This window comes from Rhinichthys klamathensis, unplaced genomic scaffold (genome assembly GCF_029890125.1).
Source record: "Rhinichthys klamathensis goyatoka isolate OS25496 unplaced genomic scaffold, OSU_Roscu_1.1 h1tg000210l_1, whole genome shotgun sequence".
NCBI classification, from domain to species: Eukaryota; Metazoa; Chordata; class Actinopteri; order Cypriniformes; family Leuciscidae; genus Rhinichthys; species Rhinichthys klamathensis.
In genome coordinates, this window is record NW_026606735.1 from 2,844,286 (window position 1) to 2,867,407 (window position 23,122).

At 38.2% G+C, this 23,122-nt stretch overlaps 1 protein-coding gene across 9 annotated transcripts in view; it reads right to left on the reverse strand.

Moving 5' to 3' along the window:
• fbrsl1 (fibrosin-like 1) overlaps nt 1–23,122 on the reverse strand; it is a 333,834-nt gene that overhangs the window by 215,642 nt on the left and 95,070 nt on the right. For all 9 annotated transcript variants that reach the window (XM_056263920.1, XM_056263912.1, XM_056263914.1 and 6 more), the window contains exon 3: nt 542–634. In XM_056263920.1, the coding sequence (XP_056119895.1) occupies nt 542–634 (93 nt within the window). The remainder of the gene's footprint in view (nt 1–541; nt 635–23,122) is intronic.

A 23,122-nucleotide genomic window follows, 5' to 3' on the forward strand; every position in this document is an offset into this window, starting at 1 on the left:
TTTTTTAATACTGTGGGAATCCTAGTTCCTCACCAAAAAAAAAAAAAGAACCGCTCCATTAGATGAACGAGAGTTATTCTTCTTTGAGTGTAACCATACATGCGTATATCTGACCATAAAACCTGTTTTCAAACAGTTTATCACAGAAATTATTTTAAAATTAATTAATTTTCACTTTGTTTTTTTTAAAAATATAAAACAAATATATCAGAGAATACAATTTAAAAAATAAGATTAAAATAGAATTGATTATGTGGAGGCTAAGCCCATATAAGATGTTTATTGCATTTCAGCTGGTTTTGAAAACAACACACAGGAGAGCACATATCTTTAAGGAAAGCAATATGTTTGCTGCGAGTGACAAATGGCTGCAAGACAGAGAAATGTATGTGCGTACGCACCTGTTATGTATCCAACAGGCATTTTGCTTGAAAACCTTTTCTACACACATGCAAGTACTTGGCTGGTAAAGGCCAAATGGACCTCTCCTATTGGTTGTCATGTTTACCGACGTCATAATGACACACTTCATTGTGCTTACCTCACTGAGTCGATCTTTAGAGCTGCTCCTGGGTGCTGTTTTCACCTCCGTCTCCTCCATTTTCCTCCCAGCCTGGCTCAGAAGACTCAGAGACTAGAGAGAGCAGAGAAGAAAAATGACACTTTAGAATTAGGACAAAGCTTTATTTGGCTGTTGTAACCCTTATGAAAACAGCTGATCAAGAAACCACTGTAAAATGATGCACTTGTATCCTCAAGCAGAGCCATGTTCTCTAAGCGAGACAAAGTCTTTGGTGGGCTGGACACTATGAGACAACACAAAGACTTCAAAGAAACACAATATTCTAATCGACTGTCAACTAAGCAAATCTGAAAGGTGATTCTTTTGTCTGTTTGCTTTGGAAATTTTAGGCCCTGCTTCCCAAGAGGTGTCTAGTTGTGTCTGGAACCAGGGCATTGTTGCCTTACTACTGTTATCCGGTGCACTCAGAGCATTAGCCCGTGAAAACCCAAGGGAAACCCAATGTTTGACTGGAGGGCATGTGAAGGAGGTGGTTTTTTTTTGCTGAAACAGTGAAATGTAGGCAGCTTTATGAGCTCCTGCGATGAGATTGATGGAAAAGCAGAGTCCCTGTTTGGCCGGCATTTGAAGATCCACTGATTTGAATGCATGCAAAAGGACCAGAGCTCACCTGAAAATGACATTCACTGACCCTGTAGCTGGTTTAGATGGCCATCTGCAGATAAGGATACATGTGAAATGATGCAATAGACCTTATTCACAGCAGTGCCATCTTTTATTTTTAAAGGGTCATGAAACCCTAAACCAAATTTTCTGAGATTTTATCAGAGGTATGTGTGTTGAACACTATTGAAGACAATGTTAGCATCTGTTAGATTTAATAGTAGGGTGAAAATGGTTAAATTTTAGTTTCTTTCCGCTATTTTCGTCTTCCGGGTTTAAAATCTTCATCGCAGGCTGTGACGTGGCAGTGCACAGTGTAGTGAGTTGATGACTCATCGGTGTCTCATAATTATTAATGAGACTGAGTTTTCATATCCTATGAGAAGACACGGTCTCTTAATTATTCATGACACCACGTGGATCTTTCCACAGACATGTCAAACTGTGATATCGCGTAGTAGATGAGAGAGGCAATCATGGGACGCACGCAAGTGTTTGTTTTCGTGGTCCAAAAGTCCAATTGGGTTGAATATGTTTCCCCGCGATGCTGCCCGGGCTAGGCTCTGGCTCCGGGCGGTTGGTTTTCCATCAACCACGGACACATCTAAACGTGTGTGCCGCAAACATTTTTGAGCTTCGAGAATTGGAGAATGGTGGACTTCGCCTTGTTGACAACCAATGCAGGTTGCGCAGTCTTGCGAGTGATGCGGTACCAAGTCCCGAGGACTTTTCTATCCCTTCAGAGGTGTGTGTGTGTGTCTAAAATGAGAAGTCATCCACCTCCACAGAGCCATCTTTATTATGGGGGTTCAGGGGGTGCGTAGATCTAGGCTATGCACGGAACGTTTTTTTTAAGCGGAAAATTAATCATTTTCAAATATATGTATAGTGTCTATAAACAACTATATATTTTATAATGACATACTAATGTAGGCTACATGTATAACTATAATGTTCTCAATAGAATTACGATTACTGTAGGCTTACCAGGCTAATATAGGAGGGCATTCAGTTACTTTTGAAAGGACAATAATAGTGTCGTATTTCATAAGACTTTAACTTTGCCAGCTATAAATAAAAATCTAGCATTTCCTCACGTTTTACCACTGCTTTTAGTGACAGTCGATATGCATGGGATACTGGCGATGACAGTGATGGCCTTACCACACCCCTTCTCACAGCCATCCACGCCCATTTAAGTTGCATTTTTCAAAAAGATTGTGAGCTAGACTTGAGCTGAAAGAGGGGGGTTTCATGACCCTTTAAAAGGAATGCAAGTGAGGCTGTGAGGGATAGACATGCAACTCTTCAGTGGGTTGGACTGTTATTTAACGTATTTTTGGATTGTTGAACACTGCAAAAATAACTTTCCAAGAAATTTCAGTAGACAAAAAACTCCAGACAACATGAGCTATGGAAAATGAGTGATCAATCAACGTCAACGTCAATGATGAGCTTAATACAGCTTTTTACAGCGGATGCCATTGAAAACACGGTAAGCCTATTCCTCACAGGCTCGCTTTCATTCCTGTCATGGCGCTGCTCTGAATAAGGTCTATAGAGATAGATCTGTATTTTTTCTAAAGGCTAGGCCAAATCATTTTCATTACTTTAGCTTACATGATAGTATACTATTCAAGTGTACAAATCTAATATTGAACAGATAAGCATGTGTACATCAATATATGAATCTAGTTCTATATACTATACATGCATGAGAGTATGTGCAAGTTTGTATGTTTAGCAATACTTTGTCTCCATAAGTTAGCTAAACCTGATCTTGGGACATCTTCAAAAGTACGACAAATGTAAGTTAGTACAGCTAGAATGCTGTATATGTCAGTTTTATACAGTACATGCAAGTATGTGAATGTGTGTGTGTATTACTCCAGCAACTCTTGTGTGTGTGTGTGTCCCAAGTGGCTTGCAAGGTCTTGGCCCCAGTCTCCAGATCTCTACTCTAATTTAAACAGATCACTGCTACAATTAACCTTTCTGCTAAATATCAATTATAGCCCCAGGCAGAGCAGAATTAAAATGGTCATCAGCTAGTCTGACAGGTCCTGCATTCTGCCACCACCTGGTCATCGTTTCCCCGATCCCTTCTTCCCAGCAGACGCACACAAGCCCCATTTAATTACCAGAGCCAATACTGAGCCAGCGCTGGAACAACACTGTGCCAGCGCTGGATGATTGGCGCAATGAATTACCATTCAGTTGAGGTCAGAAGTGAAAAACACTGGAGTGATGCGACCTAGGCAAGACGCTGGCACTATGTTGAGGATTTCCAAAAAAAGAGCTGCAGGTGGGCCTAATCAAGTCAGAGTAATTTGCCGTAGTCAAGACAGGGGCTCGATTCTGTCAGAAAAGCTGACAAGCTAATCAATCCCGCTATCTCAACGTAATCGGCAGGGCTGCTTAGAGAATCACAGAATTGCTTGTGTGTGTACTTGTAAAAGCAGGCAAAAAAAGCAGGGGTCTCTGTGTGTGGTGTGCCAAAACCTGGTTTTGATTTGTTTACAGAAGACAATATGAAAATGAATGTTTTCAAAAATACCATTTTCACTGATGGGGATACAGAATCCTGATTTTGGACTTTTTTTTATGTATACTTTGTGCATTTTGTGAGACCTTACATCAAATAAACATGGATTTTATTCGGTTAGCATTCTCAATGTCTCAATGGAGATAGTTGAAGGTTTTCCAGGTCTACCCCTGAGAGACAAAAATCATGCAAAGTGTTTGAAATGCACTTTAGTACTCCAGTGATTGTGTTTTCTTCTAGTTACGGATTCATGTCTTGTTTAGAAGAGGAACAAGGTCAAACACACTGACTAAGAATCTGTTATCGACACTCTCTCAAAAAGTCTGAAATATGTCAAGAATTCAAAAACAACATGGTCAAATTATATTTACATAATGAACAACCCTAGTCTTATTGGATCCAATTTATCACAGCACATTATTCTAAAGAGGAAAAAAAAAATGTTTCTTTTATTGGCTATAAAATTTATTGGCTGCAAGGGTGGCAAAGCAATATTAACCACAACCAGTACGTCACAATCCAATCAAATCTGCAATAGTCAGATTTACTCTGACTAGGGGTGTAACGGTACATGTATTCGTATTGAACCGTTTCGGTTCGAGGCTTCTGGTTCGGTGCGCATACAAACCGAACGATTCCTTGGACCATTTTTCCTGCCGACAAAATTTGCGCTGGCGCGATCACCACAACAATGCGCAACATCAAATGGCAAGCGTAATGATAGCGGAACGAAACTGCGCTACTCCTTATATTGTGCTTCACGGATCGTTTATAAGTTCGGACCAGCAACATCTGTGCAGCGCGAGCCGATCTCGATCAAGCGACACTGTTACAACCGTTACAACACAGCGCTAAGAGATCCAGTGAAGAAAACATTTAAATTCGCCACTGAAGTAATAACATCGCTGCGAGATCTAGTGAGAAGCATTCACATTTCTCCATTATTAACCGTAGATCTCTATTAGATCAAACAGCGCTGACGTGGACACCAGGAGAAACATTGTGCCGTGAATGATCTAGTAATACTTTACCTCCACAGACCAGCAACATTCACCATGGATTTAATATAGTAACACTAACTGTAACCAGTTTGGCTGGAATAGTGAAATGCTTTCAAGTACTTACACATCTTTTTCCAGCACTTCAAAACTCAAATATTATATAAATAAATATATGAAGAGTTCAGATGCAAAAGCCTCTAAATGCCATTTGAAAATTTCTTCTAGAATGATCATTTTTATGAAGCTTGTATATTTAAGTTCAGTAATTTCACTCAAATGACAATTAATAGGTAATCTTCATTGCCATTTAAGTGAAATTACTGAACTTAAATATACAAGCTTGATAAAAATGATCATTCTAGAAGAAAATTTCAAATGGCTTTTGCATCTGAACTCTTCATATATTTAAATGTTATTTTTAATGTGATGATGACCAAAACATTATTTGTTCATCCTTCAAAGATGACACCCATTTATAGACCTGAAAGTTTCAAGATGTAGGAAAACTCACACTTATTTAAAAAATATTTTTTTCTTTTAACAAATAGGAAATTCTCTGGCATTTCTTACTTTTTGCTGTATCGAAAACGTACCGAACCGTGACTTTAAAACCGAGGTACGTACCGAACCGTAATTTTTGTGTACCGTTACACCCCTAACTCTGACTATGAAATATGTTGTCTACAACAGCAAAGGGTTGTACATACTATAGGAAGAAGTGAAGTTAGACACTTTATACACTCAACTGCAATAGTTTCCATATGTAGCGGAAAGAGCTAAACATACTAAAGCCAACATCACATTGTGCGCTTGAAACTACATTTCCTTCAACTACAAAACTTCTAAAATTCAAACACTAGATGGCAGTACATAGTTTATAGTGCAAGTACACAATAAAGTACATTGTTTGGGACTCAAGTTAGCCTTAGTATGATTAGCGCAAACACATTTGCTCGATGAGTCAACGATAATGTGGAGGAGATCAACCTATAAATGTTTAAAAGTGGAGACATTTATAATGATCTGACATTCAGTGGGTTTAGTAATCGATTATACTTTTGTTGCGGATGGTTAGTGAATAAGACTTTTGCGTTAGCATCCAGCAAGCAAAAAAGTGAATTCACCCCTCAAGTTTCCATACTCTTAAAATGTTTCAAATTGTTTTAATTTTATCTAATAAGTACACTAAAGAGCTGTTCAATTCATATAACAATAATTATAAACAAATTTAATAATCGTTTCAATTCTATGAAAACAAGTCAGTCTATATATAGCTATAACAATAACAACACAGGAGGAACGATATTGATGGAATCACTTTCAGGAAAAAAAAAAAAATTCCAGCTGATGAACGATAAAAACATTGGCAGCCACTGACAATTGGCACCCGACTTTAAAGAGCCCGATCATTTAAAGCTGCAGACAACATGACCGACAGAATGTTATCATCTGTTGGTGTGGAGGCTAATATAGTTATTCATGGTGTGAATGGGACTAATGCTGGCTTCACGTGCTCCCGGAAATTTCCTACTTCCCACTTCTGAAGATGTGATTACGAGCTCGTCGCGTTCAAGAGCTATGTTATCGGAAAGAATAGGAATAATGGAGGACACCAGGTTTATTCTTCCCTATTTATTGGGAAAATCTTATTAAAGCCCAAAATGATATTTAGTGTCCCATTCATTGAACATTCACCGCGCTATCTATTCTGGAATTTCAGTCAAATATCAGTCAAATTTTTGCTGTGTATAAAATATACAATATGCTTCAAATGATTATTAATTTATGTAAATATGCACTACTTTAACAACAACACAAGGTGATGTAGCTATTGTTGGAAAAACTAATAAAGAATACTAGTCACAGCCACAATTGTTCTCCCCTCCACCTTGTTTAAAGTTTACGGCATGCTCAACTTGGGTATCAAAATCATGCCCGAGGTTCCCAATGGTAAATACGACTTGAGAGGGAGTTCAGGTCCAATTTTTGACTAGACAACTCGTATTTACGATAAGCCCGATAGCAAGTGTAGGCAGCATTAAGACTGTTTAGTGAAATCCCCCTTCAAATTTCCATACACTTAAATTGTTTAAAAGGTCCTTAAGTGTTTTAATTATGTCTAGACAATATCGGGGGCTTACACATGCTAGCCTAGCTACAAGCAAGAAATAGAATATTACACGAAAGGATAGAGGAACTGTAGAGCAAAAAGAAATGAAACCAGACAGAAAAAGACACTAACAAGAATGAAAAGGCGAGTAGAGGCCATGAACGGATCTGTGCCGGGCTATTAGGGTAAAACCCCTCTCCTACACGCTGCCGAGTCCCTGCCCTGAAGGGAGGAGCGGCGGGCAGGCGTGCTGGGGTGAAGTCTCTCTGTTTTGTTATTCTGCTCTTTTGATCCTGTCTAACCTCAAAGGGCCTGCCGTCTCCAGCCAAGAGCCCCTGAGCCGCCACAAGTCCCACCTCCATTAGCACGAGACTTTCACCTCCGCCTCGCCCTTGTTCTCTCCCTCCTTCCATTCCATCTCTTCTCACTTGTACTTTATCTCAGCCGCACTGGCCCTCTCTCACCCTCGTCTTCACCTGTCAGCTGTTTTCTCTCAATCCCTGCTCAGGAATCAAGCCCTGTCAGTCCTCATTACCCCCGCCCAAGCCTCAGACCCACCACCCTCCCTGTTCGGATGAAAGCTCTCTGTTGCTAGCGGCAAGGGGCGGGCTGGGCGAGCATAACAGAGGGCAGGCTCTGGGGACACATATCCTTCCCCTAATTTGCTGGAAAAAGTGTCCCGCACTAGAGGAGCCTCACCTCTATTAACCCAAAGCGAGAGTGAAAGAGAGACAAAGAGGGAACGAGACAAGAGGCAGAGAGAGAGAGAGAGAGAGAGAGAGAGAGAGAGAGAGAGAGAGAGAGAGAGAGAGAGAGAGAGAGAGAGAGAGAGAGAGAGAGAGAGAGAGAGAAAATGGGCGGGCGACAGTGGCACTTCTACAGTGGCTCAATCTCCAGGCTCATTATCCCCGAGCTGCCCCAGAGCAGAACAGGGCGCTCGGAGCATGGCGGGGCCACAACAGGGCCAGGGGCCAAATGGATTCATCTGCTCTCATTTGCTCCTGTCTCAGCAGAGGCAGCTGCTCAGAGAGAGGCGCACTGAGTGAGGGAGGAAAGGGCGGGAGTATGGGAGATTTAAGGCTTTGTATTCTGTCACAGAATAGCGCCACCTGTCTCTTCTGTTATAACAGTAACATGGACTCAAAGAACATTTTTAATCATTTATTCAAAAGTGGTCAGAGCCATGACGTAGCAATTACTGTACAATGGTACCAAGGCTGCATTTCTATGATCAAAAATACAGTAAAAACAGAAATATTGCAAAATATTATTACAATTTAAATGAACTGTTTTCTTTTATTATATATTTAAAATGTAATTCATTACGAAGATGATTTCAGCAGCATCACATTATCCTTCAAAAAAAAACATTCTAAAATCCTGATTTACTGCTAAAGAAACATTTCTTTCATTAGATTACATTCATTATCAGTGTTGAAAATAGCTTTGCTGCTTTGCCGTGATACATTTTCACAGGATTCTTTGATATATAAAGTTAAAAATATATATATTTGATATAAATATTTTGTAACACTATAAATGTCTTTGCTGTCAATGAAAGTATTAATTTTGTAAAATAAATAAACAATTAAGTAAATAAAATTACTGACAACTTTTGAACTATAGTGTATGGGGGTCACACAAGCTAAATAGAGATTGACTAGATAGACTATGAGCAATGATCCCCCAATATTTAGCCATTTTGAGGTTACTAGCTTGGCTGATAACTGCGGCCACTTAGATGTTCCAAAAAATTCCAACATGACAAATCAACATTTTTAATTTTCATATATTTTGGGGGTGAATTTTCGCAAATGCCAAAATAGATACAAAACGCATGGGACTACCACAGCTACATAGGAAGCAGTCTTGTTATTGTTAAATAAAATTGTAATTTAAATAAAGCTGAAATAAAATTCCCCCAAAAAAAAAAAAAACTTGAGCTTAAAAAAAACTAACTGGAACTAACTGAAATAAATAGGTTGAAGTACTAAAACTAAACTAAACCTGAAAATAAAAGCCAAGTCAAAATATTAATCAATACTATAATAATAGTATATAAAAACAGCCCTGGCAGGAAGTTGCTTGCCTATGACAACAGTCAGTTATACAGTTTAGTGCTCATTATACAAAAATATTTGTTCACGGAATGGCTATGATTGTCCAATCAGAATCAAGTATTCCAGCTAGTTTGTTTGTGATGACATCATCAACCAACCATCTTTATAATCTCATCACCATGTGACCTCTTCCTCCTCCTTCCCGGTCACACTAACATAAACAACTCTTTTGGGCTGGACTGCATCCCAAGGACACAGCGCTATAAACACTTAATGGATTCCTGCTTTTATTACAATGAGTCCCAGAGTATCCATTAAAGGTCTATCATCACTGTGCATTGTTCATAGCTCAGTGTGATTGATGCCCACATTTTGTGGCCAAAAGTATTACACAAGGCTCAAAACCCCAACATGCATCACTGCTTTCCAGTAAGATGGGGGTTGCACAGAGGCAAATTTACACAAATGCCGGTTCTACGGTGAGCTATTTGCGTACTCGTTCACCCTAGAGGGCAAGAGACAAAACTTTGCATTGTGCTGTGAGTGGAAATCACTGACTCAGATGGAATCAAAGCAAACAAAAGCAAAAGTTCATTAAAGTCAGGCTGTAAAACAAATGCTGTATGTGCGAATAATAATGCCCTGCATCGGTTGACACACACTAACAAAGCTAATAATAGCAATGGTCACACATTCAAGAACAGATTGCCAACACATTTTACTTGAACAATGTAACAAATATCAGAGTGATAAAGGATATTCAATTAAGAAAAAGGGACTTTTTTATTGAAAGAACATGTTTTTGTCTATCAGGAATTGACTAAACTATGAAAAACAAAATTAATGCAAAATAAACCAAACTAAAAAATGCTATAAAAGTTTTTTTTACTGTTATTTCATGTTAGCTATTGCATTAAAGGGATAGTCCACCAAAAAATGTAAATTCTGTCATCATTTACTCACCTTCATGTTGTTTCAAACATGTATGTGTTTTTTTGTTCTGCTGAACACAAAAATATATTTTGAAGAATGTTGATTGTTGAAGAATGCAAACTGTTTTGGTTCCCATTGACTTCTATTGTATTTGTTTGTCTATAAAATGGAAGTCAAAAGGAAACTAAACTGTTTGGTTACCAACATTCTTCAAAATATCCTCATTTGTGTCCCATAGAAGACAGCAAGTCATACTGGGTATTTTGGGGCATGAGGGTAAGAAAAGTATGACAGAATTTTCATTTTTGGTTTTAACTAATATTAGCATATGGAATCTTTTTGTAAAGTGTTACCCAAAATATATGTTCACACACAGTCCATAGACATTTAAAGGAACGTTTTAACTCTGTTGCATAGAAAAATTGTCTTTGAATTACAACAATACATTATAAGATGTTCTTATTTTCCAAAAACATTAGTAGAAAAGTCTTATGCACGTCACATTTCAGCACTGAGATCAGTGATTGGAGCATGACTGGCCCCAACCAATCAGAGCTGCCCTTGTTCCTTTGACAAAACAGATTTGCACATACTAAGTATTTTTGAAAGGCAGGGCCCCATATGGCCTTATATCATGTTCAGTGGTGTCTTTACCCACTGACCCCAGGTCCCTCGGGGCCCATGGGTTAATGAAAGGGGTAGATTAGTGGTCCCAGTGGGCCTGTCTGTCTGTCTGTCTGTACGCCCCAGTCCTATTTTCCACTCCCAAGCCATATGCCTTGGAGACTGAGGCACAGATATGACACATGGGCTTAAACATGAGCTCTCCTCGTCTCTGCCACCAACTGTCTCGGGGGGCACCGCGGGCCTAACCAATATACCGAAATACATACACATAACACCGACACACATGTGACACCTAGAGGGCAATTAGACCACATGTCGCCCCAAGTGTTTACCTAAAATACACTGCGGCCCTGCTGCTTCCCACAATGCACCTCTCCCTCTGCAATTACGAAAGAAAGCAGAACGAAACAGAAACACTTTTGAAAACACGGATTACCAACAACAAAAAGTGGTTTGTTTGTCAACATTCCTGGTGTGGCAGTAGACACTGTTTCACCTTCATTCGTAACAAAATTTTCAACTTGAAACTTGAAAGAAGAAACGTGTTTTGCAAGATGTTATGAAAACTAATGGGGCAAATTCAAATAAGGCGTCTTTGTGATGCAGCCCACTTGGTTTGCTCATTTGCAAGGCAAAATCTCAGCTTTAAATTCTTTACAAAGACAAAAAGGCCCCTAGGCTAGTGCAGGAACATCTGGTGCTAAACAAACGTTTCAGCATTCATTTGTAATGTACACGGCTTGCTTCAAGAGTGAGCTGTTAAAATGGCTTCGGTGTAAATTGGCTCCATCAAGACAATAATACTACACCTGCTGAGAACACTGTCTGTTAGAACCAGTGATGGTGAAGCATTAATCCAGCTGTGACAGGTACAAATCCTTTCAAAGTACACTGGACTTTGACAACATAAACTTTTGGCTCGTAATTTGTTAAAGACATTTCTATTAAAGGCACAATATGTAATAAAATATTCAAAAAACACTTTCACAGTGTGATATATTTCATGCAGTTGTGTACTTACAGTATCCAAAAAGTTCCCAAGGATTTGTAAATCCAGAGAAATTACAGTTTTAAGTAATGGCTCGTATCAATGACGCAAATTCCGCTTGTAGAAACCATAGAGATAATACATAGATTAGGCCGTTTAATGGGCCGCTATAGGTGAGATGCTAATGAGGAATCTATGTATACATTTCTATGATAAAAAAATTCGCACGCCGCTTTTGTGTCATTCAGTCATCATGGTTCACGATTATTGATTGGAGAGTACAGAAAATCCCCCCCAAAAAACTAAACGTAGATCAACTGAGGCAAGCAGGCGTTGGGACAAACGGAGAAATAAAACAAGGATCAATATCGGCGTGGCGTTTTCGAGATGGAGAGACCTTCGCGACACACTTGGACTTGATCTGACCACAGAGACTCCGCTCTCGCATTTGTTTTAATAGACAGGTAAGTAAATATGTATTATGTATTGTACACAATAGTGATGCGCGGGCCGACTCGTAACCCGCGGACCCCGCGGCGGGTAAAGAAATTGTCACTTTATTGGCGGGGCGGGTTGGGGCGGGTCATTATTATTGTTGTTTTTTATCCATGTATGTTGCTTGCAATTTCCAGCCTATATTAAATATTTGGGAATATCTATTGTCGTATTTTATTAGGATATTTGATAAGGTTACAATACGAATGCCGTAGCAACTTAACTTGCGTGAGGTCCATAAACCTTTGGCGTCACGTGACACGTCACGAAAGCGGCGCGTCAAACAGCTCCGCAGCTCCCGCCGCCAGCCACAACAACAACAACGGAGAAATAAAAGTGAAGATGGAAGACGAGGTGCGGGAGAAATTGAGGTCGGGAATTTACCTGATTAAATTGAAAAGAAAAATAAGGTTAGGCTGCTAAATCTAATGTTTGGGAGCTGTTCTCAGAAATAGTTGCAGCAGGAGACAACAGTAGCTAGATCGGCTACCTGAAGTGCAACTCATGTGAAAAATATAGACAGTAGCGCCACAAAACGGGCACTTCCAGCATGTCAAGACATATTTGTGGGGGGTCTAAGAAATAAAAAATGGTTTAGCCTATTATATGAATACAAACGCTGCTTTGTAAATGTTGAAAATGTTTATTAGTATCTTATTAATATGACCTGATTTATGATTCATATTCATAATCGTCTCTTTGTTGCCAGTTTACAGGACGATGTTTCCAAGCACTTTCAGGCTGAAATAAAGGCTGTTTTCATTTACATTACAATGCCTAGTAGTATGTCTATTTAACGGTCGCGGGTGCGGGCGGGGCGGGTTGTAAAAATAGACACAGTGGTGCGGTGCGGGCTGGGGCGGGCCAAATAATTTCATAAAAGCGTGACCCGCGGGTTGGAAAAAAAGCCGACCCGCGCATCACTAGTACACATATTGCACTTTTTATCAAGTCTGTTGACCAAGTTTATGGCAGTGAAAATAAATACAGTATGTGTTGCACAAAAATATTTAGCCATTACTTGCAAATACTGTGAGTTTGTTCAAATGTACTTTTATTACGATTGTTTTTTTAAACGTGTAAAACTGCGCAGCATTAACCCACCAAATCATTTGACAAATAGTCACATATTAGGAACAGGCAGTAACAGTAACAGTATTTTTTTCACGTTCCTTGCAGCTAATTCATTACGATGACATAAAAAAGTGTGATCAAACATACGGTAATACAAAACTAAATGATTAATATTATAATTTATATGATTTGTGAATTTCACACATCTCAGGATGGTAAAAATCTCCCATCGTTCCACACTCCTTCATTGCTTCATCAAGCTTAATCTTTGTTATTGTTTTGCAAATGCGACCTCTGGCGGCAAAAGAATTACAGATTGCACCTTTAAAGGGTTAGTTCAGCAGCAAGTCAGCATGTTAGAATGATTTTTGAAGAATCACGTGACACTGAAGACTGGAGTATTAATGATGCTGAAAATTCAGCTTTGCCATCACAGAAAATGTATTACAACAGAAAACAGTTATTAAAAAAAACAATTTTAATAGCCTATTTCACAATATTACTGATTTTGTAATAAATAAATGTAGCCTTGATGAGCATAAGAGACTTCTTTTAAAAACATATTTAAAAATCTTACCAACCCCAATATTTTTGAACAGTAGTGTAAATGTACTAAAACTCATTTTAAAAGGTAAGCTAAGCTACTTTCAAGAATACCAGTCATGGTAATAAAAAACATGAAAATTCCATGGTACTTTTCTGAAGGGTTGATACAGTATATCAACAGGATTTTAATTCCACCAATGATGTGTAATACTGTAACAATTGCTATTTTTATTAGAAATCTACAACCTGTTATCGCCTCTCGCAGAGATATTTTCTGAGTGTGACATTCACACCACACAATGACAGCTGATTAAAACCTACATTTTCAAACAGGACACACAAGATGCCACATATCCCTTTAATTAAATCAGGCACAGTTATCACTTAAGACGTGGTTATAGGGGTGCTAATTCTTGCACTGTTAAAAAATAAATCTGATCCCAATTTGTTTTTCTTCGAATTTTTACTCAAAAGCAACAATGGACTCCGCTCTTTAAATGTTTCTATTAAAACCCAAGCTAGTTACTTGTAAACTGATATTTTATTTTAAGTTTTAGTGACTATTCTAAGTTGTATTTGCCATCTTTATTTATAAAAATAAATTTAAAAAAAGGAAAAAGATTATATTATGAGTGAGCAAATTACAGAACTGGCTGAGACGATAAACTGGCATAAGTTTAAGTATTTTTATCATATTATTATGGTTCAGCAATCACCACATCACAGGTTATTGGGAACAGGCCATCCAATAACTTCACATCCATAGCTGTTTTTTTCTTCTTCTGCATGTTACATCTTCACGCCTGTAGGTGGCGACAAATGACCAAGTCTTTATAAGTTATAAGAAATAAAAGTTAACTATCTATTAGGGATGTCCCGATCCGATCACGCGATCGGAAATCGGGCCCGATCACGTGGTTTCAGACTCGATCGGAATCGGACGTTACCTCCCGATCAGGACTCGGATATATGTAAATTAGGGGTGTAACGGTACATGTATTTGTAATTATTGAACCGTTTCGGTACGAGGCTTCCGGTTCGGTACGCATATACCGAACGATTCCTAGGACCATTTTTCCTGCAGACAAAATCAGCGCTGGCGCGATCACCACAACGTTGCGCAACATCAAATGGCAAACGTAATGAAAGCAGAACGAAACTGCGCTTCTCATTATATTGTGCTTAACGGACCATTATCAGTTCGGACCAGCAACATCTGTGCAGCGCAAGATCAAGCGAAGAGATCCAGTGAAGAAAACATTTGAATTCGCCACTGAAGTAATAACATCGCTGCGAGATCTAGTGAGAACTGAGAAGCATTCAAATTTCTCCGTTATTAACCGTAGATCTCTATTAGATCAAACAGCGCTGACGTGGGAACCAGGAGAAGCATTGTGCCGTGAATGAACATGGATTTAATGTTGCACTTCAAAACTCAAATATTATATAAATATATATTTAAATGTTTTTTTTTATGTGATTACCAAAACATTATTTGTTCATCCTTCAAAGATTACCCCCATTTATAAACCTGAAAGTTTCAAGATGTAGGAAAACTACAAAAATAGTTTTTCTTTTAATAAATAGGAAATTTCTCTGGCATTTCTTTCTTTTTGCTGTATCCTATCGAACCGAACCGCAAATTTTGTGAACTGTTACACCCCTAATGTAGGCCTATATTATATTCTCATTATTTTTTTATACACTTTTAAAACATTTTTATTTTTTTGTTTACATGCCTGCCGGGTATTTTAAGTTGAGGTGCTATTTGTTTTTATATTAGACTTTTTCTATATTTACTGTTGCACTAAAGTCCAAAAGTGAAGATTTTATGTTATTTATTACTTGATTGTTCAAGCTACCTCACAGAAGTGCTCTGTTTGTTAGCAGAGTTGTTGAATGTTAAAATAAGGTGAATTAAATAAAAAATAAGGAACATCCTGGATCTGTTTTTTCTCTCTTCTTTATTTTTTTTTAATGTATTATATAAGTATCGGATCGGGACTCGGTATCGGTAGATACTCAAAATCAAATGACTCGGACTCGAGGGCAAAAAAACCTGATCGGGACATCCCTACTATCTATACCATATTGAATTGCATAGCATCATATTTTTCTCCATTGTATCGTATTACATTGAATCGCATCGCGTTGAATCGAATCGAATCGTAACCGGATCGCACCACATCGTAAGAGTAGTGAATCGTATTGCATCGCATCGGTAGCTGCTTATATGTATCTTTAATGTATCGTATCGTTGGCTATGCATCGAGATGCGTATCGCATCGGCCTCAGCTATGGAGATGCACATCCCTAGTGCATACACATGTATGTGTAACCAAAAGACTTGACTGTGTGAAACAAATATTCAGCCTAGCATTTTTTGTCAGGCACAATCTTGGTCAATCCTACTCATCTTCCCAGTGTAGTCTTTTTCATCCAGGATTGAATCCACAAGCTCAGATGGACATCAACAGAGCAATTGAACAAGCCTGTGATAATGTCTAAAACAGAGGCAGCATGTAAGAATGTAATCTATAGGGGGGAAAGATGGCAGGAATGATATTGCATGCTGGGATACACTACATATGTGGTAACATGACCTGGATTTGAAGCTGCATAATCTGTCAAAACACTGACACATGGCGTGCTATTTCTACACATGGACTCACAACATGAACACATACATGCACTTAACACTCAATCTGCTGTGAATGTACTGAAAGCCACACACACCACCCACTGACACTAACATACAGAACAAAGACACTCTTGCAAAACATTACCATGATTACTATAGTCTCTGCCCACAAAAAAAACACAAGGATTCAGGGGCTTCTAATACAGTGTTAGGGATATATTATATTTAATATATTATCTATATTAATTGAATGTGTTTTACTACAAAAAAAAAGGTTTTACCATGTTTTCTGGACATGTACTACTGCAGCACTATGGTATTGTTTGATATACATGGGAAGTAACATGGTATTCCTTGCAAACAAACTGTACTCTGGTGGTACCATGGTACAGTGATGTTATCAGATGGTATTACTATGGTACTATACAATTAAATACGGTACTATACAATAAATAATACTATGAAATATACAATGGTTCTGCAATTCATTTACCATAGTTTTTACATGGTACTACCATGGTATATATTCTAAAAAAAACAACAATATGGTAAAAGCATGGTACATATCCAATAAAACTATGGTGAACCAGTAAATTAGTGAACCATAATAAATTAATATGGGATCTCCTCTTAGAAGCATCCAGAATCTGTACAGATTTCACTGTAATTACTAAGGCAATAAAAACTATGGTTACCATTAGGGGTGGGAATCTTTGGTCACCTCACGATCCGATCCGATTCCGATTCTGGGAGTCACGATCCGATTCCAGAACGATTCTTTATCTACCTTTCCCCCCACCCCTTATTAATTCATTAGTTTACATAAGTAATTAAGTACTTTTTAAAAAATAATTACAAATTAATTTGTTTTTATTAAAACAGTTGTATGTTAAGAATTTTAAACTAATATAACAAATAATAAAGAGGAGCATAGAAAAATATAGCAAACAAACAAAAAGTGCTTTCAGTAGCCTATAGATTATCTGAACGTTTTCCATTCAAGAACTGTGAGTGATTTTTCTTCATCTTTACTGTTGTTTTTTACTATGACATCATAGACTGTCACTGCGGGAGATCTATTAAGCTGCATTCACGCACGCATCTCTTTTGAAATAAAAGTAGTAATGCGGTGTGTCCTGTCCGTTTAATCCCTTAAGACATAACTGGCTGTGTTTACGTTAATTTTGCCCAAGTACATTAAACCACTACACGGAGTCGCACAGCCGCATGCGCGAGCAGTCTCACAAACAAAGCGCGCGTCAGCATTTGAAATTGAAAGCAGCCTTCTGTTAGTGAGGTTCATATTTTAAATATATAAGTCCACTGCCTTCCAAACCACATAAATGATGATTTCGTAGAGCATTTGTAAGGAAAATAGAAATACCGACGGGCGAGACAGCACACTTCAAGTGTAACATCAAAGAAAGCGCGCGTCTCTCACAGCGTGTGCAATGAAGCCTGTGAATGTCCTTGTAATTCGCTTCAACCTTTCCGAACTTTATGAAAGATTATTTTACGGAAGGTTCGAGTGGTGTATGTGTGTGAGGAATTGGAAGCAAGCAGAATACGGGTGTTTCTGAAGCAAACTCAATTTCATCGCACATCTGGTTAAAAACTAAGCTCAGAATCGATTCTGGAATTCTCAGAATCGATCCGGAATTGTTGGAGAGAGAATCGCGATGCATCGATGGATTGATTTTTTCTCCCACCCCTAGTTACCATGGTAAATGCGTGTAAGAGCTGTGTGTGACTGCATACAAAAGATTTGCAAATATTAGTACTGAAAACTGTAGTTGTAGGAGACGGTAGCTGTTGGGAAACGCCAAGATGCGCACAAATTCTAAAAATGCGCACAAGAAACGCATGCGCTCAATTGAGTCAGATAATCGTTTTATCTGATCAGAAAGCATGCCCATAAACTTCGATGGAAGTTTATTTACAGAGTAAATTCCTCTGAGCTTCAAAAAATGTGTCTTTGTGATGGGACGGCATAACTTGACTAACTAGCGGACCGATCTCGTTGCACAGCATCAGAAATGCTGTTTTGGCCATTCTGTAATGCCTGAGAAAAGTCTGATGTCAAAGTGGTTCAGTAAAATTACCTCCCAGAACTGAGGAAAACCCATATTTTGTGTGTGTGTGTGTGTGTGTGTGTAACTGAGCCATGATCTTGACCTTGGGTCACACCATATTCTCTTAGCAGCTCAAGTGCAGTCCCTCACACTCTCAAAGCAATGATGTCAGCTAAACCGAAGGGGGGAAAAGCTCTGAAGTGTGTGTCTGGAGATACTCAACACCTCATTTATTGCCTCTGAGGAATGGAGGTGTGAGAAGGCAACCACAGTGGGGTCTGTTTCCCTTTTCCTGGGCTCATATATAATAAAGACAAATAGAATGAGGTCAGCAGGGGCTTCTGATCAGTATGACTTCAAGGAATAACAGATGTAAAACAAACACACACACACACACACTCGCAGAGGTTAAGTGACCCTGTTACTGAGGCCAGACCACACATTGTTCTCTGGCTCAGTGAAGTTTGATCTGTCATCGGGACTATTGTGGCCTGCTCTGGACGCACTCCCTCTGGCCTGGCAGACACAAACGAAAACCAGCCAAAACAAATGGGAATGAGTTTTTTTCTGCATGCTTGTTTGTTTCTGAGGAGCGTGTGTGTGCATACATCTGCTGGTTTGATTCAATGCAATGAGATGCAAGTCAATGCGGGAAAACCTACTTTGACACAGAAATATTTTTCAATGAGCCTAGCGACTTCTGCTATGATTTATCAAAACAACCCCCCTTCCTGCTTCCTAATCTTGGTTTACTGTAGAAACATGTTATCTTAACTGATCCCGGGTTCATTGCCATAACTACTAATATTTGTTTCGCCGTAGGGGTGTGCGATATACGATTAGACTAGTGCGCTTGCGCATTTAGAGTGCATGCTTTCGCTGCGTGATTTAGTCTATTAAAATGCATTTAGAATGCCTCCAATATTCAAGATAAGAGGCAAAAATACCTCTGTATGTCTTTTATCTTTTATATTTATATCATTTAATATAGTTCATCAATATCACACAAAGAGTACAGTTTTTTCTCCAAATATCAGCATGATTACAAATGTATATATATATTTTTTTTTTTATTATATACATTTTATATATATATATATATATATATATATATATATATATATATATATATATATATACATTGATTTTAAATCAAGTAAGTGACTTACATTTTTTGACAATATTGCCTGTTTTTGCTCTACCAACGAAAATAGTTCCGTTTTGCTTCTCTGAGCAAATATACAGCAGTGTTTCTTTACTGAATGAACGAATCGGTTGAATTAATGTTTCAATGACTCGCTCAATTCATCAATATTCAATGTTTTGTGTTTAAAACATTATTTATGCATTTATAACTGCTGGTTAAATGCATTCATGTGCCTCTGAGCTGCATTAAACAGTCTGTATAAATGTGTCTAAAGGCCACTCTTCAGATGCAGCTTCTGTGTTCCCTCTCGAATTTTGTTAATACTGATTTCATTTGATTGGTAACAGCTATGTTGTGTCTTATTCAAATTTAATTTATTGATTAAATGTAAGAATATGACACAAAAGATGATGCATACATTTAATTAGGTAAGCAAATTAATTAGGCTTTATAAAGGTAAAAATGCCCATAAAAGGTAAAAAATCAACTTAAACTTATTGGAAAAGATCATTTCTGTCACTGCTGCGAACTGACCACCACACAGAATATGAAAAATATCACAAGCTTTAGTAGTCAGCTGTCCACAGAAGTCCTAAACCTACCAAGATACCAGCACAATAAACACACTCAGAAAAATATTGCCAAGTTAGAGTTAGATAAAATCCCAGAAAATATTGAGATATCATTTTTTGTTAATATCGCACACCCCTATTTCTCCAAAAGGCCTTGTAAAGAGTTTTGATAAGTTACACTATCTTTCGTGGAGGCTGAAGGGGATGCTAAGCAATGCCATGCTAAGCTAACTCCTAATGCTAACACAAATTCTAGACATGATTTTCCTTACAAAAACTTACAACTGTCTAACTACCATGGTCAGGTTTACCATTTCGAACATATGCTTCACTATAGCATCTGATGACTTGGCTGTATTATATCACTGCCACATTATTTTGGCAAAATTCTTTAATTTTTTAATACATTTTTCTTATTCAAAGTTGTCACAGGCTTATTTTACTATTAGTCCTATATGTCGGCGCGCTGCCCACGAGGCTATTGGTGCCGACCACCTCAGTATATTGTTGTAAGAGATTAAACTACTACTATTATTATTTATTTATTTACATACATCCTGTATAATGAATTCCAGTACCATGGTAAATAGAAGCAATCCATGGTATAAACATGGTATTTTTATAAGTAAAGTGCTTTGAGTGCTGAGAAAAGCACCATATAAATTTAACAAATAATTATTATTAACATTTGATACTGATCACAGGACCAATAGAGTACTTTTTTGTAAGGGACAAAAAACAAATGGTATTACCACGGTACTTTTTTGTACTGTGCAATAATAGTAACTATGCAATTTTGACAACAATTATGGTTACAGCAGTAAAAAAAAAAAAAATAGGGTTAAAAAATACAAATTACTTTAATAATTACATCACTCAACTCCAGCTCATATTCTAATTTCAAGCTTTCAAAATTTCAGGCTTCAAAATGTTTCACATAAATATGGGGAGAATTTCAATGGCAGCATTGAATTTCAGTGCTAGCGTTCAACTAGGAAACTCAATAGCGCCGAGTCACACTGTGAGAAAATGAAAGGCAGCCACTCTTTCTGCAGCTGCTTTCTGGAATAGTGTTGAACAGCTTGAGTTGTTTGGTGAAATTCAAGATATGCTTGTGAATAAATATCCTGAATGTACGCCAGCCGGCCAAAGGAAACCCATTCTGACAAGTGTGTTCATGCCTTACTCATTCCTTCTCTCATTCTCTCTGACAGTGTCTATAATTTGTAGCTTTAAGGGTAACTTTAGGGCTGTAACACAGTACTTCATATAACTCATACAGTCGTGTAAACCATGTACTCAGAAGAAACTGAAGAAAAGATGTGGGCTTGCTTTTGTTTGATGTGAACATGAATCATAGATGTTGCAAAGCTTCACTTCGATGAAACTGATGAAAATCACTAAGATGGTTCGCCAAAGTCCATTTGAGAGCTTCAACTAAAGAATAGTAATATAATATAATATACTATAATGGTGCTTTTACAATCATAGTGATTTAATCACTGGAGTTCACACAAATCGCTGTAGTGTTGGTTGCTAGCATTGCTAGAGGTCACTCTTGTCGCTGCAAATCACTGCCAGTGTGAATGCACTTTTTGTGTTTCACTATCTGAAGTAAGCTTCTCACAATCTTCGCTGAAAAATTGCAGGTAAAAATTTTAAATTTGCAAGTAGTCTTGTAGATCATACCAAATATTCTTCAAATGTTTAACAATGACCATTTCAATCAATTCACACCTAGATTTTCTTCCAGAAACACTGAGAGGTCGGCTGTGTTAACAGACAGAAGCACTGCTGTGCCAGAGATCCCTCTTGAGATATTCCCCTCAGGCCCAGAGGAACAGGAGTTGTCTGAGATATTATATCTCTCCCAAGACAGAAGCAGAGCTCCTTCCTGAAAATGGATGTCTGGGGAGAATCAGCAGTGCTGAAGGCGCTGCGTTAAATGGAAATGCACAGCAAGGTCGTTTCTTTCCATTCATCTCTGTCCTCAGCGTCAGCTACTGAGCCGGCACTTCAGTGATATTTTGCAGAGGAACAGGGTTTACCTGCTTTCCATCACTACAGAGAAGATGGGTGGATGTCTCAGATTGGCATTCTGAGGAGAAAAGTGTCCCCCACTCCTGAGAAGCATCCATCACTGACGTTCTCGTTGGAGCACAGGAAACAGATCGACTTTCTCCTTAACGACGATCAATCCCAAGGCTGTCCTACTCGCAGAGGGAACATTTACAGCAGGCAGTAAAGAAGGCCTTTGGGGCCCAATTGCATCCAGTAATCCTGCTAAGTGAACTATGTCTCCCCCCTCCTAGTCTGCTATTAGACAGGCCAGGTTCATAAATACTGCAGTTAATCTGGAAGCCACAACCCCAGCCTGAGGAGGTAATATGAGAGGGACACAAAGCCACAAAGACGTGAAACCATCGCTGAGTCTGGTGAGTCACTGCTGGACACATTAGTACATAAATGAATCACACTATTTCATGACGCACAGTGAAAATCCAAAGATTTTACACTCTGAGAGGCCTGTAATCTAATTTGGAACATATTACATAAAAATAATTCAGCTCATAACATTTTATAGCAGAACTAGCCATTTGTGAAAAAACCTACAGTTTGACGCAACTTTATAAACTGGCTGTTTCGTTTTCCATCAAAAATATGTCTGCATGCACTATGGCCCTGTTTACACCTGGTATTAAGACGCGTTTTGGTCGATCGGATCGCAAGTGGGCAATGCTAATACAGGTGTAACCGGGTCTAAAACATTTTGAGTTTGTCCACTTTCGAACACTTCCAGAGGTAGTTGAAAATGCTTTCGACCGCATTGTAGACTCATGTAGACCCACAAATGACCATCTACAGTAAAAAAAAAAAAAAAAACCTTACAAAAGATGCTGTTGTTTTGAACTTTCTAGTCATCAAAGAATACCGAGAAAAAAGAAATATTTCCACAAAAATATTAAGCTGTTTTCAACAGTGATAATAATAAATGTTTCTTGTGCACCCAATCCCCATATTAGAATGATTTCTGAAGGATCATGTGACACTGAAGACTGGAGTAATGATGCTGAAAATTCAACTTCACCATCACATGAATAAATTACATTTAAAAAAATATTTCA